The sequence below is a fragment of the Dryobates pubescens genome, chromosome 19 (assembly GCF_014839835.1).
Source record: "Dryobates pubescens isolate bDryPub1 chromosome 19, bDryPub1.pri, whole genome shotgun sequence".
NCBI classification, from domain to species: Eukaryota; Metazoa; Chordata; class Aves; order Piciformes; family Picidae; genus Dryobates; species Dryobates pubescens.
In genome coordinates, this window is record NC_071630.1 from 9,354,170 (window position 1) to 9,382,090 (window position 27,921).

The 27,921-nt window shown below is 44.6% G+C and overlaps 1 protein-coding gene across 1 annotated transcript; it reads left to right on the forward strand.

Annotated features, from left to right (window-relative positions):
• Positions 1–287: 287 nt before the first annotated feature.
• On the forward strand, positions 288–27,229 carry BEAN1 (brain expressed associated with NEDD4 1). Its single transcript, XM_054169889.1, has 6 exons — positions 288–539; positions 1,500–1,574; positions 8,722–8,856; positions 20,595–20,804; positions 21,837–21,978; positions 24,672–27,229. The coding sequence occupies exons 1-6, from the start codon at positions 509–511 to the stop codon at positions 25,015–25,017; spliced, it is 939 nt and encodes a 312-aa protein (XP_054025864.1). The 5' UTR covers positions 288–508; the 3' UTR covers positions 25,018–27,229.
• The last annotated feature ends 692 nt before the right edge of the window (positions 27,230–27,921 follow it).

Below are 27,921 nucleotides of genomic sequence, written 5' to 3' on the forward strand. Positions count from 1 at the left end.
CTTTCAGGAGCCGTTATCCGCCTACAGCTCCTCACCCAGCCAGCGAATCCCCGCAGCAGCCCTGACACTTCCCTTCCCTTAGAGACGGCAGAGGGAGAACAAGGCGCGGAGCCGGGGTCATTCCAGGCCCCAGGAGCCCAGCCCCCCCCGTCCCCCCACCCCTGCCGAGTCAAGCCCCCGGAGATGCGCGGCGTCGAGCACCCCGGAGACATACGGCTCCGCCGCGCGGCCTGTGCCGCCCCGAGCCCAGCTCCCCCCTGGGGACCCCACGCCCCTCGGGCCCCGACTCCATCGCCCCCCGCCCCGGCTGGAGGCAGGGCAGGGGGAGCTCCGGCCGGCCCCCGCGGGGCGGAGGTCACCCGCCTCCCCCCGCCCTCCGCCCATGGGCGCCGGTTCCGTCCAGCCGCCGCCGCCGCTCCGGCCCCCTGGCAGAAGGAGGCGGCGGGGCGAGTCTGTCGGCGGCGGCTGCTGTGTCCGCCTGGCCGCCCGCTAGTCGCGGCCGAGGCGCATGGAGACAACGGCCGCGCCTGTGTGCTGGGGTAAGGCGCGATTCACGGGGCGTGGGGGTGCCCGGCGCGGCGAGGGGGCGGCAGCCGGGCAGGGCTCTGCCCCGGGGGGCGGCGGCGGCCCAGGGCGGGTGTCCGCGGAAAGTTTGCGTTACTCCGGAACCCGCTCCGGGAAAGCAGCGGCACGCTGCCCAGCGAAGCGCGGCCGGGGAGGGCCGCAGGGAAGAGCCGTTGGGGAGGAGCTGGTTGGGGGGCTGGAGCTGGCAGCGACCCGGGGGAGAGCCCGCAGGCTCCGTCTGGAGGTCACGGCAGCCCGGGCAGCCCCCTTGCTGATCCTGTACCGCACCGGGCTGGGGCAGGGGCTCAGAGTCTATATGCAACTGCAGGAGCGAAGGAACCCAGCTCCCCAGAAATCTAAACGTGTTGTTATTTAGGACACGTTTTACTCGTGTATGCACTTTGGTGCCTGCAAGTATAAATCTTTGAAGTGCAAGTTATAAATATTAAAGCTGAAATGCATAAGGGGGGGATGTGTATCAAATTTGGGCATAAATTTATTTCAACCCAGTTTGACACACACACACCCCTAATGCATGCAAGAGGCACCGAAATGAGGGAACAATTGTGTTTTACAGGCATGGGTACCTGTGTCAGAGACTGGGGAACGACTGAACAACAATAGTTAGCATATTTACATAAAGCAGTGTTGTTTGTACATGGAGTTTGGAATCTGAGAGTCGTTAGAGTCCTCTATAATACATTTCCTAAATTGGAATGAGCCCTGGAAGTACGAAGCAAGGACTTGTTTGGTTTGTTCACCCCCATCCAAGCTACCTCTGTGCATGCAGTGACAGTCCAAAACATGTAATCCCTGCCCCAGAGAGTAAGTGCAGGTTAACACCACAATGTATCTTCAGCTGACAGCTGGCTGCAAAATGAAAACAAACTGCTATTAAGGACCTTTTTTTCCCCCCCTCATTTTTCCCTTCTTAGTTCTTTTCATCCATCTTCCTCTCATCTCTGGAAGCTCCATCCATATTGGACTAGGCAGCAATTATTCCACTCTCTGTAAGTAGTCTTTTTTTTACCCCCCCCTTTTTAACTGCGTTAATGTCATGCCTTGCAGCCATGTACAGCTGTAGGAATATTATATTTAAAGTCCTCTAGCAGATAAACATCAATCCATTAAAAAGCCAATAGCGTCCTCACTAAGGAAACAACTGAGTTAACAGAAATGGAATTAACCTTCATACAGACAAAAAACTCACAGGAGTCAGAGAGAGAATTGCCTGAAAGAGAAGAACATGACATTTCATGTCTTCAGTATTTCCTTTTTTTCTTTAAAGGAAAAAAAAAATAATAAAATAATCCTTTTCAGCATTTTCTCCCACAACAGCAAATTAGCACATAGCTGCTAAAACTGAGTTAACAAGCTGAGCACACTGACATCAGTCAAAATTGATATAATTTTGGCACTCCCTGCTGAAATAAACGTGGCTAAAAATTACTTCCAATCATCGAAATAAAAACTCCTGACATCTGACTGCCTTTCCCTCTCCTTTTTATGACTGATTTTTATAGGTATTACATGAAGGTGTTTTTTAAAAGGAAATAAAACATTATAGGAGGCACTTCTGCTCCGGTCACTGGTCCTGTTTTGGCAGAAAACCACATGTATTCAGGGAATTAAAGCAGCATGTCCAATCTCTTAGATGGCATGCTGATAAAAATGTACCCACAACAATTAAAACAAGATCTCTCTCAGAGCAAGTGCTTCAGATCAAGAAAAATCTATTTACAACATTTCAGCACAGCTTATGGCATGGGTAAAAATTTCCAAGCTCATCATGGGTGAGAAATCATATGATTAAACCTGAAGTTTAAAGAAACAAGAGGCAAAGATTGATTTACTTTGGAGCACACACAAAGGAACAAAAGTGTCAGGCAGCTACCATCATTCACAGACAAGAAATACTCTCAGGCTTGGTGTTTGCTGCCACAACCTACCAACTTGGAGAACTTAGGCAGAATGTCAGGATCAGCTTCTCTCAACAGTTTGGAGGATCTAACCCTAGGATAATCTTGGTGACTAGGAGCAGAGTTGATTGATGAAGTTGAAGACAGTGCAAAACCCAAGTAAATACAAAGTGAGATCTTTCAGATTGCCTGGTTATACCTTAAGCTCCTATTAAAAACATCATGTTAAAGTTGGGCTCAGGAACAAGTGCAGAATCAGTAGCTGCTGAAAATTTTTCACTCTCTGGCCACCTAATAGACGACCACCTGTCATCGCCAGTGTACCCAGCACATGTTTAGTTTGGGCATCCATATCAGAGTAATATAATTTCTTACCCATTTCTTGGCTTAAGCTCAGATTTGTCCCTGCTGTTGCCCATCCTAGAGACAACTTCTACATGGCAAGACGTGGCATTCATTTCAAATTAGTGGAGTTTCATAACAGAGCTGTTGCAGCAATAGTCTGAGTGTTGCTCTAATTTCCAGATGGGCACCTACATCTCTTCCAAATTAAGTGTTCTTAAGACAGTATTTTTGTTTTACTATGGCCTTAACTGATTTGAGTTCAGCCAGGCCCAGCATTCTGGCCTCCTGCATGAGGGCTGTGATATGTAGTGCCTAAACTGCTGGCAATTGCAGGTGATATTAGCACAATACAAGGTGGGCATTAGCCAATTAAAAAAACAAAACCAAAAAGCCTTTATAGAGAGTGCGGAAAGAGACTAGTGTCATCCCAGGCTGTCACTGTGCTCTGCAGGAAGGAGACTGCCAGCTGTGTTCTTGAGCTACACAGAACATGTAGCTGATGTGTGCCAGGTACCAGAGCTGTTTACCTTCCCAACACTGAATTTGTAAGTGCAGAAGCCCAGGAGCAGGGCTGCAGCTCTTCTCATGCAGAGTCATCTGTGCCTCATGAATATTGCTCTCATACAGGACAGATGTAAAGCCAAGTCCAGGCAAGTGAATGTTCAGGAGTTCTGCGACTTGAACCACACAGCACCAAGGCAGGTTGACAGTTCCAGCATTAATGGAACTTTCTGACAGGAAATTAAGTTTGCTATTAAAATTTGTTGGTTTAGCTGTTTCTTTCCGAGAGAAACATTTGATTTTCTTTGCAAAGTGTTTGTAGCTTTTTGGTCAGGTATAGAGAATTGTGAAAGTGAAAAGTCAGCATTGTCTCTAGAAAATTCATTTGTATGCATGGAGCAGGAAAAACAAAGCTATAAAATAGGCAGGTAGCATTTTAAAATCCAGTGTTAAAACTCTTGTGTTTTGACCTTTATAGATACTACAGACTTAGTCTCACTAAACAAGAAGGAACAAGAGTGTTCTTCATGTAACTGCCCTCTCTTTGTGCATGAAGACCACCCTAAGACAGGCACAGGAACATACTTCCTGCAAAAAGTAAGTGCAGAAGATCCTGATTCTAAAACCAGCAGGCCCTTGAGTAGACACTTTGGATGCTGTCCTTCAGCACTCAGCTCCTACACAGTAACAGCACAGCTGGATGCCAGCTGTGCTCTGAGACCTCAGGATGATAATGGAAGGTTGAACAAGCTTCTACTCATAAACAAGGAAATCTTTCTGTGCACAGCAAGAATAAAAAGCTCTCTGCACTGCTACAGACTAGGTAGCCTGCAGCTCTTGTTCTTTATGGCAAATGCTGCATGTTTCCCAGAATGGTCTCCAAACTCAGCCAGTTTAACACAGTTGTGTAGAGCCCAGCACTCAATGAACAGAACTCCACGTTCACAAACGCCTGCAGTTCAAACAGGTGGAGAAACTCGGTAATTTGAGTATCTTACAGTGGTTCTGTTGGCTACAGCAGATAAGAGACACTCAGAAAGAGAGGAAATTGCCTCAAGCCTGTGCATGACAGTTCTGCTGTGAGCTGGTGTCCTGGAGAGAAGAGTGCATTATGCCAGGAAGCTGAAGAGACAGTCTGACAGGTCTGCACCCTGCAGCAACATAGTCCCTGCCACTTGTGGGGTGCCTTGAGAAGTGTCAGCAATCAAAGCACCAACATCTACCACTCATTAGCAGAGTGCCAGAAGCCATGTATGCCTGTGATGCCAGGCAGTGACAAACACACTCCAGTTGCCCCCTCATCTCTCAGTGCACAGCAAAGTTCAATCCCCAGAATAATCTGCTCCTTATTTTCCTTCAGATTTCCCCTCCCCCCTCTCAAAGTGTTGATGTTTCCTGAAGGAACCCATCTCTCCCTGTAGGTTCCTGCAGAAAACATCAACACTCTAGTTTTCCACCTTGGACTTCAAGCTTGAATGACTCTGCAGATAAAATGCCACCAGAACCACATCTCAATTCTTCTCCCCTAGTAAGTGATACCCTGCTCAGTATCTGCCATCAATTTATTTTATGATTGCTCAAAATTATCCCAGTTACATCAAGAATGATTTTTTTTACCTTTTCATTTATTAGACTGGATTTTGTACTAGGAGGATATCAGTTTCTCGCCAAGCCTGCAATTTCTCATCCTCCTTTATGAAGATGTAAGGCTGTTAACTCCAAATTGCTCATTTCTACTGTAACCACTGACTTAGTGCTCTAGCTTCAGTAGCTTCTCCTGACTCCAACCTCTCATTCCTGATTTATTTACTTTTCAAGTAGAGAGAATGATAGATTAGAATCCCTTCCTGTGCAGAAATACATATTAGAGTCAAATTTTATTAGAGCAAATAAAGAGAGGAGAATCTAATTTTGAGGAGAATCTAATCAAACTGGTACAAGTTTGATCTAAGAAACCTCTCAGGGAAGAGAAGGGAAAAGGTACGTTTGAGGTGCTGAGCACTGGTACCTCTTGCAGTCTGACATTTCATTATTATATAATGACTGTATTTTGAGCTAGGAGCTCAAGCACCTAAAATGCAGTAGATGCCCAGACACCTTAATGCAAAGCATCTTTCAAGGAGAGGCAGACACCTGATCATGCATTTTTGTAAAGCCTACTTAAGAGTCTCCATCTCCAGATGCTTTGAAAATTTGGCTTCAAATTCAGAGCTGGCAGAAGCAAGCAACTGAGTTGGCTTTGACAGCATTTATGCAAACAGTGATTTTAGCTGCAAGACTTCATATAGATCTTGGTAGAACTTCCTGAAATCCCTCAGACATTTGTAAAAATGCTGACATGCTATGACATTGAGCCACCCACAGTCTCCAAGGACCATGTGCTAAGGCAAGTCATTGCAGGACATTCCAGACACTTCATCACTGTCTGTTCTTAATGCAAATAGTGCTTCTATGACACTTTGCTTCTTTGGCCTCTTCAGGTCTAAGTTTCTTATCTTTTAATTGCTGGATTTAGTTTCATGCATGCAAATCCTTTTACTTCTACCATTAAAATGAAGATTTTCCTTTCAGCAATTGTTCTTTCTTTGTTAGAAGCAATGAATTATGATCCTGCCTTTCCTCAGAGAAGGTCAACAAAGCTGGTGAAGGGTCTGGAGTACAGGGCTGGTGAGGAGCAACGGAGGGATCTGGGACTGTTTAATCTGGAGAAGAGACCTCATTGTCCTCTACAACTGTCTGAAAGGAGGCTGCAGTGAGGTGGGGTTGGTCTCTTCTCCCGAGGATCAGGTGCTAGAACTAGAAGAAATGGCCTGAAATTGTGCCAGGGGAAGGTTAGGTTGGAGAGTATGAAAAATTTCATTGCTGTAAGAGTGGTCAGGGATTGGAACAGGCTGCCCAGGGAGGTAGTGGAGTCTCCGTCCCTGGAGGTGTTCAAAAAGCATGTAGCCATGGCACTTGGGGACATGGTTGAACGGCCTTGGTGGTGGTGGGTTGCTGGTTGGACTGGATGACCTTAGGGTTTCCAACCCAAAAATTCTACGATTCCATGAGTATAAACAGAAGGAGTGAAATGTGTGTGGGGTTTTAAACTTCTGAATCTCTCCTATTTGTAATTCATCTGTTTTAGTTTTGTAGTTTAAGAGAAGCAGCTCTGTGAACATCTCATCTGTACAGGTTTACAGCATCTTAGCTCTATTTTGTAGTAGCTACAAAATTACACAGAATCACAAAATGCCAGCTTGAAAAGGACCCCAAGGATCATCTGGTGCAACCTTTCTAGGAAATTGTTACAGGATTACTTCTACTTAAAAGACCTAGCTAAGGCTAATGTTATATCCTGGTAGGTACTGCACAAAGTAACTGGCCTTGTCCTTCCAGATTGCAGGTGTCTGGATAACACAGGGGGTAGGAAAAGAGAAAAAAAGGTTGGCAGAAAAACTGATTGCTTTAGATGACCTAGCAATTGAAGGAGAAAGCAAGGCCCTCCTGAACTGGTAGCCGTCTGGCACTGATTCTTGTTAACAAGATACTGCACTACCTGCTTTCTCCTGTAGCATCTTCCCCCCCCACCCCCTCCTTGTCCAATCTCCTCTCTGTCTTTGTTTCTGGGGCCAATTGGAGGAACAGACTTGCTGCTAGACAATCTCCACCATTCCACTAGTCTGCTTTTACTTCTGCATATGATTATGTATTTGAAGTCATTGTCTTCCACTGCTTTTCAATTTGAAACATTTGGCTCTGCCCAGGTAATTTCTTATAGTCCAAAATCTTCATGGTTCTCCTTGAAGATAATAAAACATCACAGTGGTTTTGTAGCATTCTCATCCAGACTATAACCCAAAGTGAGTGACACAGCTCGACAACAACTGGCAGAAACAGAAAGCGTGCTATTGCTTTCTGGATGAGAGAGAAGAGCCATTTATCTTCCAGTGACCTTCAAAGCAGAGCCAGCAAAGCAGCAAGAAGGAAAACAGGAATTTTATGTTGCAGGAACTGTAGCAAACATTCTTACATCCAGACATGATGAAATTGTAAGTAGTGACAGAGCAGGATTGTGTCCAACTAATAAAGACAGTAACAGTGAATGAGAGAGAGGAAAGGCTATGGACTGGAGCAAGTCCAGAGAAGTTTAAAATAATCGACTTTTAAAGTTTAAAATAAACTACATTAGGAACTAAACAGTCTTTATGAAAGCTATAAATATGTGAGGTGCATATCAGGACCGATTACTCTTACTACATGTTTGGTTGTTGGGGTCTTTCTCTCTTTTTGCACCATTTTCTTGCAGGTGAATTCTTTCTTGCTATTTGCAATGACTTTGTAACCAGCCTAAAGCTAACAAAAGTGGTTCCCATTTACACAGTGACTGTGGACCACAAAGTAATTACTGTGTCTATTTTAACTCTAAAAAGCCCAAACCAAACAGGAATCCCCACAAGCTTAATTGCTGGAGTTCTGTGCCATTTTCCCCCAAAACTGTCAGAGAAATACAGTAACCATCTGGGAAATGTACTGCAACAAACCGGTGTGATCTGATTGTTGGCTCCAGATTTCAGAGCTGCCAGGTACAAGCCTACAACCCAAGGTTTACGGTAACAGGATGCTGTCAGTGCTGGTGGTATTTCTAACTGTACTGACATCTCCTGGAGCAGCTGTGTGGAGAATTGGAAATCAGGATTTCGCAGCTAGGAAGGGTGGCAAAAAGACTCCTAATTAAAAATACTGGAGAGCAAACAAATCCATGATACAGCAAAACTGCCTGGCCTCTGTCAGGTACCTATTTGCACACTAGCCCTCTGTGTCCTTATGGTTAAGACCAAAGATTTATCAAGTTGGGCTTGAAGTTTTATTAGCCTGTGTTTGGAATGGTTTAGATTGCTCACATCAAGCAACCTGAAGACCTTGCTGTAAGGTATTTCATATCTCTGCAAACCAAGCCTGAGTTTGTGTCTCCATAAATTTATGAAGAGCTTTAAGATGATTCCAAAAATCCTTCCCTGTTCAGTCAGACTGAGTTCCTACACTTAATTGTGAAACTGGAAGGGATAGTGAGAGAGTTATATTAAGGGCTAAAGAGCCCTTAATCCAGTCTTTTTCCCCCTCATTTATCCATTTTGTGTGTTAAGCTGGTGCAAAGATGGATTGGTTATGATTTCTTTGGTGTGTTTCACCCAGACCTCATCTGCCTCAAGCACCATTTCATGATGAGCAACCACAGTACAGGCAACACTGGTTTGAGACTGAGACCCTTTTCACATTTGACAAAGAGGACAGTGAGACTTCATCCACCCAGGGATTTCAGAAGCAGAAGGACTGACTTCCAGCATTTACTTGGCTTTGTTGCTCAGGAAGGAGTTGCTGGTTACACAAAGTCATCTCTCACTTCTTTCAGATGAGCAGAGCATCCTGCCATGTAAAAAAGAAGAACTGCAGTGTGGTGACGGACTCTGCCTCTTGAACTGGCTGCGCTGTCGCTACAAGAAGGACTGTGGCAGAGACTACATGTCCATCAAACTGACATGCTCAAGTGAGTCACCTTTCACCTTCCTCCATCACCACCTAGGAACGCAAAGACCATTTGCTCACCAAGTCAGCATTCGTAGCAATGTTCTAGCCATGAGATGTGATCTGGTTTTGCTCTTGCAAGGATGTGGCTGTTTAGAGGTTTATTTATTCATCTGCCTAAATCATTTACACCGTGTGCTGATTTCAAGTACAATAGCAGACATATCAGCAGTGGTGGGAATGGAAGGCTTGGTCAAGCTCAAAATGCATTAAGCTAATGTGCTGTGAAGGCTGCAGCTCTGAAATGCCAGATGAGGGGGGAGAAGATTTAAACAAGCAGCCTACAAAAGGCAGTCACCATTGCCAGAAACAATTAGACACTGGCAGCTCTGCAGAGCAGTGACTGCTGGCTGGGCACTCTGCATTTGGAAATGTTTATGTGAATAGACAAACTGCCAGCTGATTGAAACAACGCTTGGGCAGTGGTGAGAGAGGAATTCCATGCAGTCACAGATACCCATTGTGCTTAACAGAGTCACAGGGTAGCTCCTGTAAGCAGTGCAGGTAGCTTTAGCCATTTGGTTTAGAACCAGGCTTGCTGCAAATAAGTTGAAAAATCACAGAATCATTAAGGTTGGAAAAGACCTCTAAGACCATCAAGTCCAACCTTCTACCCAACACCTCCATGACCACAAGACCATGAGCACCTCCCAGGGAGGTGGTGAAGTTACCATCCCTGGGCAGTCTGTTCCAATGCTTGACCACTCTTGCAGGAGTGCACTCTTGCACCTGCCCTGGTGCTGTCTGAGGCTACTACCTCTTGTCCTGTCCAGCCCCAGCCTCACTCCAACCTCCTGTCAAGGAGCTGTAGAGAACAATGAAGTATCCTCTCAATCTCCTCTTCTTCAGACTAAACAATCCCAGCTCACTCAGCCTCTCCTAAGACATGCTATCCAAACCCCTCTCCAGCTCCATTGCCCTGATGAGCTGGAGGATTTTTGAAGAACAGAAGTGTGTTGTCATCTCAACAATTGCTCTGTACTAGCAAACCTGGTCATGTAGCCATCTCAGCTTTTTCTGTTCCTACTTTTTGCTCATTGTGTTTACTGATTACAGGATAGAGTTTTAACTCTGAAACCTTCCTTTTCAAACACTCATTTTGTAACTAGCAGCATCTAAGAGGGCAAATTACTTTTAGCCCTCCATTCCACAGGGTACACATAGGAGGGGGTCACATACTGCTGTCACTAAAGACCTGCCAGAAATACTTGCAGCCTTGGGGTTTTTCGTGAACACACCAGACACACAAGATAACCACAACCTTAAAGAAAGGCCAGAGGTTACAAAGGGGAGAGCAGATGCATATCAGGTGAAAGCAAATCAAGAAATGAGTGTCAGGAGTGAGCCTAGGACAATCCATCCTCTAATGGGCACTCAGATGTATTGAGGCAAGGCAGACCTAATCTCAAATAAAGCTCTCTGAAACCTGCATAGAGTAGACAGCAGGCCCTCAACACTGTTTAGTCTACAGATCCCTGATTGTCACAACCTGCTACCTGCCTTCACACTGGAGTTCAAGCACTCATGCAACACAGGCACTGCAGAATTGATCTGAGCCCATTAAGCAGAGGATTCAGGTCAGATCCATGAAGCATGAAAAATTCTAAATCTATGGTTGAGAATCCAGAAGGGCTACAGTTAACAGGAGCAGGAGGACACACGAGACCTGAATTTGGGCAAGACCTTAAGCTCTTAACCCCTAATTTCATCAGTGGAGATTAGAGGTAGGGTGGCGTCACAGAAGACTTAAAGGGAACTCATCAGATTTGATCTTGCATCTTGTCTGGATCACATGAAAACCTTTCAGCAATTTAACACTGCACATAAATATGCATTCTTCTCTGCCCTTCTAGAAAGGTGTGCATCAAGCAAGTAGTGAGTAGCAACAAACTCTTTTTAGTCTATGCAAATACCTCTTTTTTTCCCTCTAAATGCAATGCTGTTAAGTCAGTGCTAACAAAAAAACAACCCACAGAAACATACAGAAGCTGACAAAATAAATAGTCACAGGTTTGCTCTGAACATGTTACAGTAGTCAAGAGCTCAAAACTACAAACCAGATCATTTGCAATGGTTACAGAAGAGCACACAAATCAGAAAGTGCCTGGAGGAAAAAGTCATTATCTTACAATGGAAAGACTGATTTGCTGTTATGAACCTGAGAGCAGAGTGTCATCCAGCGAGGCACCAGCACCTGTCACTTTAGATACACTTCAGACACAGAAATGTTTCAGACAAGTGACAAAGCACCTCTGTCAGTACTAGAATTCTTCAGAATGCATCACAGAAGCATAGTGGGTCTTTACTTTGTCCTGGACTAGATAATCTTAGAACCCTGGAGTGGCATAGGTTGGAAGGTACCTTAGAGATCATCTGCTTCAACCTCCTTGCCATGGGCAGGGACACCTCTCAACTAGACTTGGTTGCTCAAGGCCTCATCCAGCCTGGCCTTGAACACTGCCAGGGAGTAGGCATCCAAAACCTCCCTGGGCAACCTATTCAGTCTCACCGTACTTATACTGAAGAACTTCTTCCTAAGGTCCAGTCTGCTCTCCCTTAGCTTCAAACCATTCCCCCTTGTCCTGTCTCTAGACACCCTCATGATAAGTCCCTCTGCAGCCTTCCTGTAAGGTCCCTTCAGGTATTGGAAAGCAGCTATAAGGTTCCCCCCAAGTCTTCTCTTAGTGATTTTAGGTTTTAACTAGCAGCTCTGATGTGAGCATTCAGGCCTCTAAACACAGCTTCAGGTTACAGAATCCAAAGGCATGAAAGGTTGTGCAGTGTGCAGGTTTAAAACCAAAAGGCATCTCTGTAGGACAGGCGTTAGAAGTTCATCTGTCCAACAGTTCTCTGTTTTGGTCACAGAAAGCCTTTTTTTCTCCTTTACACAGAGCAAGGAACAGCCACATTCCTCAGCCTGTTGTATGTGCTCACTCTGGAGGGACATTCACCCCAGAGGATTTGGGTTTTGTCCCTTGCTAAGGGGAATGGGCAAGATCTGCTTCTTCAAACACAGGCAGTTCATCAGCCAAGGAAGCAGACTAATGACAGAATGAAAGGGAAATGACTTCCAAATCACCTCCTGCCCACTGTGCCATTAATGCCTAACATAATATTCAGGATTCATGTACTCAGGCTTTGAGAGGGAATAAAATGAGAACCTTCTGTTCTAGCATTTATCAACTCAGATGTAATAGTGTCTATAATGGAGGCTCCCTGTACCAGGAACTGCTACTTAGATGCATACAAAGATTTTAGGTATCTTTTAGTGTCTCAGGTTACTTGGAGGTTTGGGGTTTTTAAAGCTGTACTATCTATTGTTGAAGGCTAAAATACACACATTTTCACAGGAAGCAAAGAGTTTGCCTCACTGAAGCAAATCATTGCCTCCCTGTGCAATCATTTCTCCCTCCTTCCAAGGCTTGCATGACTGGAGCCTTTAGAACCAAAGACACTGAATGTCTTTATGTCTTCACAGAAAGCCAGGTTGGAAGGAACCCCAAGGATCACCTGCTCCATTCTTTCCAGGTGATAGTGGAGTTGAAATGAGCTGACCCAGCACCCTGGCAAGCTGAGTTTTCAAACCACCCAGTGTAGGGGACTCCACTGCTTCCCTTGGGAGGTGATTCCAGTGTCTGATTGTTCTCATGGGGAAACATTTTTTTCCCTGGTGTCCAATGGGAATCTCCCAAGCTGTAACTTGTCCCCATCACCCCTTGTCTTTGCCATGGGACTCCTTGTAGAAAAGGAATCTCCATCTTCTTGATACTCCTCTTTTTATTATTAACTAAGCACTGCATAAAAGATAACTCTAAGACTTTACTTAAGGGTCATATAAAGAGGAACCAGGTTTATGTTTGTTCTGAAAGCTGCATCTACACAGATAATCCTGCAGATTCCCTTTCGAGTAAGCACAGAGGCCATTTGGATTAATAATCTCTATCACTCTATGCAGCTATATATAAAGTCCTATAGGTAATCCTGCCTGGAGCCCACCAGGATGATTGACATAATCTTGTCATGAGACTGTGGAAAACATTTGAACAGTGTCCAGACTGATTTTGGACTTCCCTTGTCAGAAAAGCAGATTTCACAGGAGACAGTACTGTTATTTAAACAACTGTTACACAAACAGAACAGCTCTTGAGAGTAACCAGTCATTTTAGCCCAGCGAATGCATTCTTTTGTTTCCATTCATTCCAGTTTAAGTCCATTATATCTCCTTCTAAAGAAGAATGTGAAGTGACAAATGTCCTCTCTCTTTACACATTTCTATCCAGGCTTCTCCCAGGCCATTGAATCATGGAATCCTAGAATGGTTTGGGTTGGAAGGGACCTTGAAGATCATTTAGTCCCAACCTCCTTGCCAGGGCCAGGGACACCTTCCACTCAGCCAGGTTACTCAAGGCTTCTTCCAACCAGGTCTAGAACACCTCCAGGGAGGGGGCATTCACAACCTCCCTGGGCAACCTGTTCCAGTGTCTCAGCACCCTCACTTTCAAGAACTCCTTCCTATTCTCCAGGACAAATCACTAGTTCTGTGAATTACATTTGTTTATGAAAGAGTGTCCAGTAATGCTTAGTATGACAGATCAAGAGAATCCTGAAAGGAGGTTGGTGTGAGGCGAGTGTCAATCTCTTCTCCCTAGTATCAGGAGATAGGAGGAGAGAAAATGGCCTGAAATTGTGCCAGGGGAGGTTTAGATTGGAGATTAGGAACAATTTCTTTACTGCAAAAGCAGTCAGGCATTGGAACAGGCTGACCAGGGAGGTGGTAGAGTCACCATGCTTGGGGATGTTGAAGAAAAGTGGATGTGGAATTCTAAGACAAAGTTTGATGGCCGTGGTGGTAGGTTGAAGTTGAGCTTGATGATCTTAAAGGTCTTTCCCAGCCAAAACAATTCCATGATTCTATAAAAAGCCATGGTGTCTTGGCTCAGGGAATGGTGCTCTGCCAGCTGAGGGACAGCAATGGTTAAGGCTGCTGCTGCTGTCTGCGTGCCTCTGCCAGCCAAGCCGCCAGTCTGAGAACAAAACCAGACATTGTGGGGATTCTCCCAGGAAAGAGAAATGTCAGAACTGACACAATGTTTGCAGTAATGAGCTGTGTTGGCAAAATTCGTGTAGATGTCACCAAAATGTAAATCAACTCCACTGACTCAGGGAAGCAGTCTCCAGAAGAAAGAGACACAGAACTTATTTGCATTTAGCAGGGGATTACAAATAGCATTGTTCTCTCCCCATCTCAGATGGAAACTGTTGGCTCGGTGTCAGCAGCGCAGAGATGCATTTCTTTTTCTTGAGACTAGTTTAATACCAAGAGAATAAACTGTATATCCCTCTGCTTTTCAGCCAGCTCCTTTTCACACATGCTTTGCTGCAGGAATCTGATTCTTCACAATGGGAGTAGGCTATGTGATACAGTACAGCAAGAGCATGCGGAAGGGCATAACTGGTACAGAAACTAAGAGGTCAGGCTATGAAAAGAGAGACTGATCACTTAAGATACAGTGAGGTCAGTCCACAAGCTTTTATTGGGATCCAAATGCTTTCTTGCCTTAAGTACTACACTAGAGGTGGCAGTCAACATGGACCACAATACACTCATTCTGGGAATACTCCCTGGAACATGAGTTAACAAGAAGGATAAGAAGTTTACCTGATGATAAAAACGCACCAATGAGAGAGAGAATGCAACATCTTAATCTTTGTTGTCTGGAGAAAGGAAACATCACCAGGCTTACACAAAAATGCAACAAATATGGCATGGGCTATTATTTTAGAGCATCATCAGGAGTGCTCTTTTCCAGCCAAAGCAATTCTATGATTCTACAAGTCTGTGACTCCAGGATTAAAAATACCTCTGTGAAAATTACATTTCCCAAGGAATATAATGCAAACAATGACAAATCTAACAGCCAAAGTGCCACAAAGGAAAAGCAGCACAGTAATCTGCACTGCAGAAGAGATGAAAGCATCAATTAAAACACCAGCAAACCACATTTACAGAGCGAGTCTCTTTCCCTGTTTTATAGCTTCACATAACCCATATAATATTCATTAGAAGTGATTTCTCAGCTTAGGAAAATAGTGTGCTGGTAATTCATCCCTCTGCTACAGGTCATGGGAAGTGCAAACTTAGAATGTGATTTAATACAGCTTAAGACACGATCATTGTGCATGTACCTTAAACCTGCACATGTAAAACTGGTGTGAATGCAGCCTTGAGACAGACAGGAAGTCCCCAGGACATCTCACTGACATCCTGCTCGTTTGGAATCCTACCCTGGGGAAGGGTCTGCTTGCTGCTTTGTAATTTCATGTTTGGGAGTAACTGGAAGGCGAGCAGGTAACCGAGCCAGAGCACAAGATAATACAATGTCCAATCAAATTGATTCCTCTTCTAATGTTTCATGAACTTGTGGTGATGAAGACTTACTGGGATAGAGAGTATTAGCAGTGCAGAAAACACCTACCTCATAATCAGTGCGAGAATATGAGAAAAGAAATGTTAGACTCGATTAACGAGAGGAAATAGGATCATAATTCAAAGAGTCAGTAATCATCCTGACAGATCTGGTAAATGAATGCAGTGGACATTGTTCAGGGCTTCCTCTCACAAGGAACACCACTGCCTGTCAGCTGGGAGGAACTTACTTTTCCCAGCCTGTCAGTGGTGCAAGTCTCCTCTCCTCTTCAAGCCTGCCAGCTCTGCCAGCCAAAGATAAATAGAAGAGAGGACAGAATATATGATGTGTAGCAAGCAGCCCCTAGACACAGCACAGCACATACAGGGGATGGTGTCTGGCTGCCTGGCAAGCCCTGCACTCAGATTTACCCAACAGGTCTCCTAGAGTAAGCAACAGGGATTTCAGAGAGAGGATTTCCCCCACCCTGAGAGTTTCAAGTAGTAATCTTTGAGTAATTTAATTTCTATAGATCTTTCAGTATCCTTGAATTTTGGTGGCTCCTTACAGCAAAGAAACTAGTTGACTGAAACTGTTCCAAGGATCAATACCTGTTTGCAGCTATTGACATTCCTGCAGCTGTCTGAGAGAAGTCTTAGTCCTATTCAGACAAAATCACTTCTTAATGGTGTGAGAAAACCCCTTGATTTATGCAGACAGAGCCTGCTGGAGCTTTTACAGATACAAATGATAATGTAAGTCACACTATAGGCTTTGTGTACCCTCTGATAGCAACACCATCATTCCTATGGCAGTGCAGAACAATACTGCAAACCCATTTTAAGAACTCAAGTCACCCTGAAGGAAAGGCTAAGATATACCACACATGAGATCACCTCTTCAAGAAAGAGCATCTAACAGGTTTCTGCCTTAGCCACCTGTTCCTGACAAACAGCTCGATCAGTATTTCAGTTGTCACTACTTTCTAAGTAGTTTATGTCAACCATTCTTCTACAAACCTACTCTCCCTCAGCTTCAAACCATTCCCCCTTGTCCTGTCTCCAGACACCCTCCATGAAAAGTCCCTCTTCAGCCTTCCTGTAGGATCCTTTAGGTGTTGAAATGCAGCTCTAAGGTCTCCCCAGAGCCTTCCCCATGCTGAACCACCCTAGCTCCCACAGCCTGTCCTCATAGCAGAGGTGCTCCAGACCTTGGATCATCTTTGTGGCCCTCCTCTGGGCTCACTCCAACAGTTCTGTGTCCTTTTTATGATGGGGACACCACTAAATTTTGTCACAAGAAAAGGGAAAAAAAAAAAAAAAAGAAATACAAAATGATTGCTTTTGCCCCACTCAAGTCACAGCCAACCTAAGCTGGATCCAAGTTTATGAAGGCAACTTTACTTTAATGGGTGAAATAGGAGTCTCATCATGGTTATTTCCAAGCCCCAACACAGAGTGCCTGAAGAAAGTAATGGGTTTGGGTCCTGCTTATAAAATTGTATTAGTTCAAAGTTGTTTGTATATGAGAAAATAAGGGAAGAAATACATTGTCCATCACTAAGCGGGCTGTTACACTTCCAGAGTGATTGGTTTCACTGCAGTGGTATTTATCATGTTGATGAAACAGACTATGGATCTGAAAATGGGAAGATTTTTTTCCTGTTAATTTGAAGCAGCACCTATATACATGCTGCTGTGGCATCAACATAATACCCTAAAGCCACAGCATCTGAAAAGATTTATTTGCTGAGCCCTTACGCCGCCGCCTTCGCGTTGCTGCTGACATTCTCAATTTGCAGGCTGCTGCCGATCCAATCTTACTCATTCTGGCTCTATAATAAGGATGTCAATGCAAGAAGAGAAAAGTCATTATCTGATAGCCAGCAGACATGATAAAAAGGCAGTTAGCTATCTCAGAGGAAAGGCCACCCTTTCTGCCTCGGATAAGCTTCTCAAGGTCATGGGCAGCTTTTGTACCTGTAAGTACGCTCCACATTCACTTCAAGCTGAGAGCATCAAATAAAGCTGAAGTGTCCCCAACACACAGTCTCATGTCCAACTGAGGGGTTGATTTGATACGTTTTTAATGATGATTGGAACATAAAAATGCAGTGAGAAAAATCAAATGGTGAATTACAGAAACCATTGCAACTTCCCTAGAGCTGATGTGTCCTCAGAAAAAAAGATAATTAAAATACCCACAACTATTTCAGTACCCAGGAAAATAACTCTTGTTTACATGCAGGGCTTCCCTTCTGTCTCATCTGGGACACAAGCAAGTAAAAGCCAGAGAAGGACAGAGAAGCCACTCCTAACAAAGGGCTTTGTCTTGCATGACCCAAACCCCCATGAAACATATGCACACCAAAATATTTCACCCTGACTGTATGTGACCCATCTGAAACATCAGCATTGCTTGAAAGGTATAAGGAACCTTCCTTCAAAGCTTAGCAAGAAGGGGAAAGCACAACGTATGCCACAAAAAGCTGAGTTGTACTACACCTCCTTCTACATGCTGCAGGGGGGTTGGTCTAGATGACCTTTGGATGTTCCTTCCAACCCAAACCATTCTACAATTCTAGAATTCTATGTTAATTGTTTCAGTTGGAAAAGGCCTTCAAGACCATCACGTTCCAGCCACCAGCCTAACACCACCATGGCCATGAAACCATGTCCTGAACTGCCAACTCAGTTACCTGGAGTTACTTTACAAGTTGGTCTGTTGAGCTGCAGGAGCACTAGGTAAAGAAGCATCATGTGATTTTGAAAGGGTTTTTCAGACTGATCATTTACTGTCCAACACAGAATGCATAGGAGGCAATTCTCCACTAGCACTGTCATGGTAAATTAAGAGTTCACTCTGCCACATGTGCCCCTTGCATTGTATTCATGACTGCAACAGCCAGCACGTTCCATTTGTGCCATGCCTGCTTACAAAACTCCCTTCACTGGAGAAAAGCAGTGCTTTGTGCACCCAGTAGAACTAATCCTCTAAACATGAATAATAAGACGTATTTATGCAGGTATTGTGCAGAGTTTTCAGTTTCATGGCACAAAATATAACTCCCCTAACAAAACCCAAAACAAAACAAACAAGCAGACCCTGCTATTGCTGTTCTGTTTGTGAGAATTATATAAAGTTCCAGATATTTCTATTATGAATAAAACCAACACAGCATTTTTATATTCAGGTTGCTCAAGGCCTCATCCAGCCTGGCCTTGAACGCCTCCAGGCAAAGGATATCCACAACCTCCTTGGGCAACATGCTCCAGCCAAGGCAGCCCTGAGAGCTTGCTCAATAAATGGGCTGTCTTGAAATTAAAAACAAACAAACAAGCAAGCAAGCAAAACACCTGAAGTACAAACAAATAGCATAAGAGAATCTATAAAGCAAAACAGGACCAAATATCAGTACTTACAGTAGGCTGGCATCACACAAGGCTCCCAAAGGAAGAGCTCACACTTCAGGCTCATGTTCTCTTCATGGTGGCAAGCAGCTTGTGTCTTCCCTTTTATCTTTGCAAGCCAGCCAAAATTAGCAAGAAATTATCAACCTGTGCTTTTAGTTCAGGTGTCAGCTCTCTGCAGTTGTGATTTCAGCTAACTGGCACTGCTGGGATATTTTGAATCTTTCAAAGACAAAATCTGAAAAAGAAAAAACAAAACAAAACATGAAGACATATGGGAAGCAGCAGGAGAACACACCTGGTGGACACACAACCAACAGAGAGAGTTAAAAGAAACAACTGTACAAACGAGAAACATGGTTAGAACTTGGTTTATATGGAGTAAGTTTAGCTCTAGTGCAAGGGCAATGAGATCAGCAGAATCTACCCCTCCACCATGTCCTATACCCAAAAGCTTTTTGTACTAAGGGTATTAAGGTTGCCATACCTTTTTGATTTAATGCTACAGTCTATTTCATTTTCAGAAAATTAAGATTTCTGGCATAAAATGCTTTGAAACAGCTCAGCACATTTCTTGGCCATCTTAATTGCTCATAAAGATTCCCAGCCAACAGCCAAGTGCTTCTAAATAATTAACAAAACCCCTACTACATGCTCATTCCCCAGGTATTTTCTATTTCTAATCAGTTCTCTCAATGTCAAGTAGCAGGCAATGATAATACACAGTGGCTTGAAGCCATCATCTTCTTTTTAAGCTTATTGTGACTTGAAGACAATAAAGTGATAACATCCCAAAGGAAAAGATTGCTGAAAACTCTCTGCTAACATCCCTCCATGTAAAAACCATACAATTATAGAATGGTTTGGGTTGGAAGGGACCTTAAAGATCTTCCAGTTCCAACCCTGCCTGCCACGGGTTAGAACACCTCCCACCAGCCCAGGCTGCTCAAGGCCTCATCCAACCTGGTCTTGAACACCTCCAGAGAGGGGGCATCCACAGCCTCCCTGGGTAACCTGTTCCAGTGTCTCCCCACCCTCACTGTACAGAATTTTCTATTTGAACCATTCATTAGCTGTTTGCCAAGAGGCCCACCACATTGCCCAATATATTCTGCCTAACAAAAAGCCATGCCTGATGCCTCACTAAGACTCCTGAATGAGTCCCTTCCTCACTCTGCTCCAAATCAGTTTTTTGGCTCCTGCACAAGCATGCCCTGTTCTATGAGAGCTGTCTCCTTTTTTTCCCTCCTGCCCAAAACCTTCTCTGCAAAGCCTTGGAATATTTTCAACCCTAGTAACAATGTCACTTGCTCTGTTCTGCTTGGAGCCCCCAGTTTTGAGTTTTCACATTCCTGCTGGTGCACCGAAGTTCTTTCAGCATTAATCTAATTCATGACAAAAAGAATCTTTCCAGGAATAAGCAAATAAAATTACACAACAGCCTTTACTGACTCCAGCAGGGCATTTCCCAGTAACAGGGAAATGATTGCTGAGTGACTCCCCCTCAGAGTCAGTTCCTAACAGCACCAGAAACAGGTCTAACAAATAAGTTTCATAGATGTTTCATGGAACTGTTGAGGCTGGAAGAGACCTTTGAGATCATCAAGTCCAGACACTCGCCTAGAGGTCACAATGGCACCACTGCCGCTAAGCCACTACCACTAAACCATATCCCTCAGCACTACATCCACCTCCCTGGGCAGCCTGTTGCAGAGCCTCAGAAGCCTTTCTGTGAAGAAACTCGTCCATATGAGCATGAATTCAAACAGTGGATCTGCCTCAGGCTGTCTCTTAGGGCTCTGAAGCCCTCCGATCTGGCATCTGTATAATCACGCTTTGTCTTGTTTCACAACTGACACAATCTCTCTTTCTCTGCTGTGCAGAAGTCCACTTGAACCAGAGCAATGCAGCCAGTGACCTCCCCAGCTATGGTGAAAATGGAAACGATACCAGTTTACTTGTTTCACCTCTCCTGGTAGCTGGAGTAGTGATTGGACTTGTGCTATTTCTGTCCTGCATTACAATCATCGTCGGCAGCCTGCGCAAGGACGGCCGGTTAAGACACCCACATCCCAGGAGAGATGCTGTTTATGGTAAGCCAGCTACTTAGAGCAAGAGAATGCTTAACTTGATTATTATCTGGTGCTATGGGCAACAAAAAGCATCTGCCTGCTGTGCAAGGGATAAAAAAGTAAAATAAACCCCAGGATAATCAGGTCAGGGGCAGATTTGCTGTTGAATAGCATCTTTGCACTGGCTCTGACTTCACATGGTGCAAGCTCCGCAGTTAGTGGTTAATGTAAACAAGGCTACTGCCAACAGCATTTCATAGACAGCTTGTTTCCCCTTGATAGGGCGTAGGAGTTCTCCATCACCAGACTCTTCACAGTTTATCTTCATATCCCACTGGAGCCTTGCTATAGCATAGAATGTAACTTCGGTGTGTTGGAAAGCCTGGAAGGTTGCCACTTTGGCAGTGGGCACCAACCTACAAGAAGGGCTGGGCAATTACTTCTGACCACAGAAGTGAATAACTGGATATAAACACAACCACAGTGCAGCAAAACATCATTTCAGCTGTCATCATTGTTAATGATGACACTGAGGGCTTGTAGTGACAGAACAAAGGGGAATGGATTTAAGCTGGAAGAGGGGAGGAGATTTAGACTGGAGATCAGGAAGAAATTCTTGAAAGAGGGTGGTGAGACTGGAACAGGTTGCCCAAGGAGGTTGTAGATGCCCCCTCCCTGCACAGGTTGGAAGAGGCCTTGAGCAGCCAAGTCTAGTTGAGAGATATCCCTGCCCGTGGTGGGGAGGTTGGAGTAGATGATCTCTGAGGTCATTTGTAACCTGAACCATTCTAGGATTCTGTGATTCTATGATCTGCAGATGATGCTCTTAGTGGAATAGGAAGCTCCTGTGAATCCTGCTTGTTCCAGAAGATCAGTAATTATTCTGCCTGAGATTGGTTTGATTTATGATTTATGGCAGTGGGGTTGGACTGGATGACCTTTGGAAGCCCCTTCCAACCCAGACCATTCTAGGATTCTGTGAAACAGTGATAACGTCTCACAGAATCCAGCAGGGAGGTTAAACCCAGCAAGTATTAATTGTGTTTTCTCCAGCTCCAGATGGCTTCTCCTATGGTGGCTCCTTTGGAGAGCTGAGATCCACCTGCATGGAGGAGTTTCCCCCAGCTTTTGATTTTGGTTCCTATCTGGATACACTTTCTCAGGTCAACGTCATGTATCCTGACTCACCTCCATGGTAAGCATTTCTCTAAGGTTCAGAGTGTTCTAGTCCTGCACTTGCAAAGAAATAAATCTGTTAGACCTGTATCTGCTACAAAAATGCAGGTCACACAAACTCAAAATATAGACAGAATTTGGTTAGTTCAAGTCTAAATTCATGTTTTCCTTAGCAGAATATTTGACTAAATAAAGGCAGGGGTACAGCCAATTCCTATTTACTAATAGTCACATTAAAATGTATGATTTTGATGGCATGCTCACGAAACACAAGTAAAATTGCTCATGAACATCTTTGTTTGAAAGATACTGTTTTACCACTCAATTTTTCACTTCCAGGAGAAAAATAGATACTTTTTAAAGAACTTGCATGTGCTACTGTCCTTGAGATCACAGTGAAGAGAAAAATCAAACAGAAAAAAATAATCAAAGGGAAACAAAAATTCAAGAAACCTTTAAAGCTTTGTGTACTTTTCAGCAAGTCTCACTTCTGAGATTTCTTAGCCCTGGTGTTCTAGCAGACCTGAAGAAGGCACCTTCCTGACACACCTCATACCTAGTCATTATACTGCATTTAGTATGGGGAGAGATGGATGGAGATTGTTCATCCTGTCTCAGTAATCTGAAGGAGGATGATTGCCATTGCAGCTGTTTAACCCAAGCCTGCTCTGGAGAGCCACAGTTGCCTAGGTTGTTGTGTAGCACCTTTGAAGAAGTGGCCTTCAAACTTCAGACAGTTCTCATCACCTGGGGAGGTAACTTAGGTAGAAAACACATTTTCCAAAGGATCTTCAGAGCAGCTTTATCTTGTAAATGCCGTTCTTGCTGATGGGAAAATCCGTATGTTCTCATCTGAATTTACAAGTATTGTCCTCGTGAATATAAAAGGGAAGTAAAAATAGCAACACCTGGGGAGGATGTTCTTTACTATGGGGGTGGTGGAATACTGAAACAGGTTTCCCAGAGATGTGGTTGAGGGCCCATCCCTGGAGACCTTAAAGGTCGGACTTGATGTGGCCCTGACCAACCTGATCTAGTTGGAGATGTCCCTGCCCAGTGCAGGGGGGTTGGACAAGATGACCTTAGAGAGTCCCTTCCAACCAGATGCATTCTATGACTCTGTATTTGTTTAGCAACCTAGCACTAAGATTTCCCTTTCTTACCTTTCCCTTCCCTAAGTCCCACTTTCATCACCCAGACTAGGAACAATGAAAGGTGCTGCAAGGGAAAGGTGTGAACAAGTAGAACCAAGTATTTCTGTAAGGCAGGTCCTCCATGGTTGAGGGCAGTAGATTTGAGCTCCCAAGAAGCAATGCAAGCTGCCCTGCTGCAGGCCACTTATCATCCAGAAGCAGGGTTTATTAGCTTGGGTTTAGCCTGGCAGTAATGCAATTACAGGAGCAGAATGACTGCCTGCAGTCTACTGGGAAGACACATGCTAAATATCCTGTGTTTCAGGAAGGATCCTAGATCTTAATAGCTCTGCAGTTAGCATGGTTGAGGAAATGGCTTAATTTGTCTGGCTCCACAAGACTGTTTTGCAGGTCAAGAGAGTAGGCAGAGGATTTGATGTTTGGGTTGGGTTTTTTACAGAAAACATTCCCTCCTTCAGAACTGGATTTTAAATGGTCTTGAAACAGTTAAGCAAGGCAGCCACAAACAAAGCAGGTCTAACATTTAAGATCATGATGTTAGGACTTCTCCTCACTTTTGCCTGTAGCCAGTGAGCCAGGAAAGCAGCATCTGCCTTCAGACCACTAGCCCTTGGCTGGTTTGATAAGAAAAATGGAGTCAGGTGTAGTCTGTGGATAAACAGGTGATGCAAGGACCACCCAGGTAACAGACAAGGTTCACCAGTTCTGGTCAGCCCTCCTTGTGGCCACGGTGCAATCAGTCTCTGCAGAGCCCTTAGGCTTAGGAAGCCTCCCAAGTGATCATCTTCCAGTGGAAGCAGTGGATTCCCCTCCACTGGACAGCTTGAAGACTAAGCTTGGCAGGGTGCTGAGCTAGCTCACTTCAACTCCGCTATCACCTAGAAAGGTTGGACCAGGGGATCCTTGAGGTCCCTTCCAACCTGCACTCTGGGAAGACATCCTGCTACCCTGCCAGCACAGACCTGCACCCAGGACACCCCACCACATGTAACTGCTGGCTGAGCACCAGAGACCTGCAAGCCAGGAGGACAACACTCAATGTGATCCTCTGCTAGACACCATCCAAAGCTCTCTGAAAGTTAATTCCTAACTGCAGAATGCCAAGACCACTTCCTTTTCCCCAGCCATTTTCTATTTATAAGCAGCTGAGAGGAGGAAGGAGCCCTTGCTGTATCACACCTACGGTGACTGCTGCAGCATGCACAGCTCTGTGAGCCAGCACTGTTACTCCTCCTGCATAACTGGCTGCAAGGAGCTGGGCTTGTGCCCAGGGAGCTGAGCTCAGCAGTGCTGCCAGGTTACCTTCGTGCAGGAGGATAGGGACTGCACTTCCACTGAGAGCTCAGGGATTATTTCCAGGTAGGTAGAGATGTGCTGTTAAAAATATTCTGCTCTCAAGCATCTCACAAGGCAGACTAAGCAAAGGTGGGGGCTGAGGAACAAAACACCAGATGATACTTTTCTTCTCGCTCCACCTGTCCCTGTTATGCTGTCAATAACATCCTGTGGGATTTTTCACAGGAATCTCATGAAACAAATCTTTTCTTTTTCTTTTCAGCTATGATGACTGCGTGGGGCCAGGAGCAACACAAATCTATATCCCCACAGATGATCCCCCCCCATATTCTCTCACGGACCCTTGCCAAAGAAATGAAATCTCTCTAAACATTAGCCTGGAAGAAGCAGCAGCTGGGACTACAGGACAGGCTGCAAACCATGCAGTCAGGCTGCAGGACCTGCAGCAGCCCATTTCATCCATCTCTCTGTCATCTCTCGCTCTGGAGGCTGCTCCCCGGTACGAGGCCGTGGTGTGTGAACAGAACATCCCCATCCCACTTGTCCCAGTGGAAGTACTGAAAAACTCTCCCACTGCCTACCAGACCCTTCTGAACCGAATCATGTGAATACCTGGGGCTCTTTCCTTCAGGTATTCTGAAGAACTCAGACCAACAAAAACAAACAAACAAACATTTCCACAGAAGAATAAAACCTCTGAAAGCTTTAACTGATTTTCTATCTTTAAACAGGGATGCAATGGGCTTTTGCCTTTTCTTTATTTACAGTGACTTTTGAAAGTTTACCTAAACTTCCCTCTTTGTGCTTCAAAGTGTTCCATGACATCATGCAGCATAAAAAGAGGAGCAGTGAAGTTACAAGCAGCCCACCTTGGTGAAGCCTTGTAGAACAGATTGAAATCAGCCACTCTTGATGTAGTTACATGTTAGCCAGGCAGGTCTACCTGTTGATTTTAGGATACTTGGCGTGGTTTAGAGCAGAAGGAGAAAGAAGCGCATTTGTTGTCCTGGTAGATGTCATTCAGTGTCTTGGCAACCAAGCATTCTTGAATAACTCTTTGTCTAAATATGTATTTCAGCAGACAGAGACAGCACACTGCCTGCCAAACGTGACTGTCAGTGCCAGCCATGCAAAGCCTGCTGCAAAGTCTTCCTCAAAAGAAACCAGCAGCAAGTGATGGAGAAATGGCAGTGGATCCCCAAAGACCAATTGGCTTTACCTATAGGAGCTGTGCTGCAGCTGGTGCAGGCCTGGGAGCTGTATGTCCTTTGTGGGCACTTGCTCTGGCCAAGAGAAGGGCAGTTCCTGGAATCCCAGAAGATGCTTCATGGCAATTCCCATGCAGGAATGCATTTTATGGCACTAGCAGGTCTCTTTCTTAAGGAAGGATCCTGTAGTGTTACAAAGGACCTTGACCTCCAGCAATTGTGTTAGGGTGGTGTAAATAATAGATAGTGAAGTTGGCATGCACAGGAACAGAGACCCTCACTTTGTGCAGAGACCCCTTTTAATGGGCACCATCCTGGCCACTGAAATGTTGCTACCCACAAAGCAAACCTTTGGTCATAGACCTGGACCTCCCACACTTCTATTTGATAAATGTGTACAAGGGAGACCTCATAGCTGCCTTCCAGTAACTGAAGGGACCCTACAGGAAGGCTGCAGAGGGACTTTTCATAAGGGTGTCTAGAGACAAGACAAGGGGGGATGGTTTGAAGCTGAGGGACAGCAGGGTTAGACTGGATCTTAGGAAGAACTTCAGTATGAGGGTAGTGAGACTCTGAAATAGGCTCCCCAGGGAGGTTGTGGATGCAGAGAGTTTAATCCTGCATGGTACAGAAGCCCCTTATCTCCACACAAGGACTAAGCTACATCTTCAACCAGTACTAGTTAGCAGAGTTATCAGAGGCTTAACCCCACTCAGTCTCTTAGAAGTATTTTCACTGAAAGAAAACCCCACTTTGGGGTTCTTTTACACTGGTAAAATGGACTTCAGTTTGCTACCCCCACTGAAGGCTATGTCAGAATCAGTAACCACATAAGAGTGTTTAAAAGGAAGCATCATCCAAAATGCACTTAGGTTTTCTGTAAATACTAAATCATTTTCCACTGTAATCATCATTCAGCACTCCAAAGATTGACACAATTATAATTAATACTTAGATGGGAAGTAATTACATGGTTCTTTACTGCTGTATAAATGATTCCATTACTGACTCACATGCACATGATAAGGTAAGTATGGATTTTTTTGGGCTAAGTAGATGAGTAAATACGTGTTTTGCTCAAATATCAGAACAGAATTCTTTGGCAGTTCAGCAAGATTTTCAATATTCTCATTAGTCTCTACCCAAAACAAAACTGCTGGCAAACACTGCCACAACAGAGGCTGCATTTCACAGGTCTGTTTTCAACAGGTAATGCTCTGCATAGAAACTCTTCTGGAGGTATGCAAAGTCTCCTGCAATAGGAGAGAGAAAACTGCAACATCTATTAGGAGCCAGGAATAAGAACTCACAGAGAAACATGACAGTTTTATTGGCAGGAAAAAGAAGTGAAGGAGAGCACAGAGGTTTATTTATGCAGAATAGGACATACTTTCAGAGCTGTGTCTTCCTGCAGCTCTTGGAGACCTGCCTAGAACAGGGTAAGTCACTAGGATGAGATTCTGCTTGCTTCAGGCTGCTACTGGGGAGGTGGAAGGGGAGATCTGATAAATATGAGAAGGCAAAAGTGGTATCTCTCTCCAGAAATTAGTCTCTGAGGCAAACCTAAACATTCTCCTGAAGACAAGCACAGAAGACTTGAGATAAACATGGAGGTTTTCCTGAAGACAAGCACAGAGGGCATTTCACACCTGGCAGGCAAGCCTCGACTGTGTTAGAGATGCTTACATTTCCTGTATATTTTGGGAAATCCTTTCAACCCGCTTGGCTCTCAACCCAACAGGGATTTCCTGCCCTCCCACGTACTTTCTATCTGTGGTTAAAAGGGTAACTCCTTTTAAGGAGGCCTCTGCTGAAAACAGGAGATTTGTATGTTACCTCACGCCAGAAATGCATCATTAAGATGAGAGAAAACTGATCAAAGTCTTTTTTTGCTTGCCAACAGGCACCCTCAGCGTTGCCCTGTGGGTGCTGTGTAGCAGCGTTACTCACACGCAGCTGGCTGCTCCCTCTTGTGGCACACCGTGTTACAAAGCCAAGGCAGCTACTTAGCACCTACACAGAGTCCACAACCATCAAAATCATCCCGGTTTCTCTGTCACACGGATGTGGAAGCCAAACAAATCATAAATTTCCATCCTGCAGCATTTTGCCAGATGACCACTCGATGCAGAAGTTCTGGCATTCGCTGCAAACAAATCTCTTTTAAAGAAAATTGTGGAGTATGCTACCTTTAGTGACACCTTACCCTGATCACTGGCAATAGTGGCTCAGAAGTTTCTCTTCCTGATAATCTTTTCAACTAGGTGATCTCCAGCCAAGTTGTGAGGGGAGAATGTTTATAAA

What these genes read in the sequence shown, in the direction of transcription:
- BEAN1 (XM_054169889.1), top strand. Translation starts at nt 509, where the DNA reads ATGGAGACAACGGCCGCGCCTGTGTGCTGGG. An exon ending in CAGCAATTATTCCACTCTCT is followed by an intron (nt 1,575 to 8,721) that starts GTAAGTAGTCTT and finishes CACTTCTTTCAG; the next exon opens with ATGAGCAGAGCATCCTGCCA. An exon ending in CAGGAGAGATGCTGTTTATG is followed by an intron (nt 20,805 to 21,836) that starts GTAAGCCAGCTA and finishes TGTTTTCTCCAG; the next exon opens with CTCCAGATGGCTTCTCCTAT.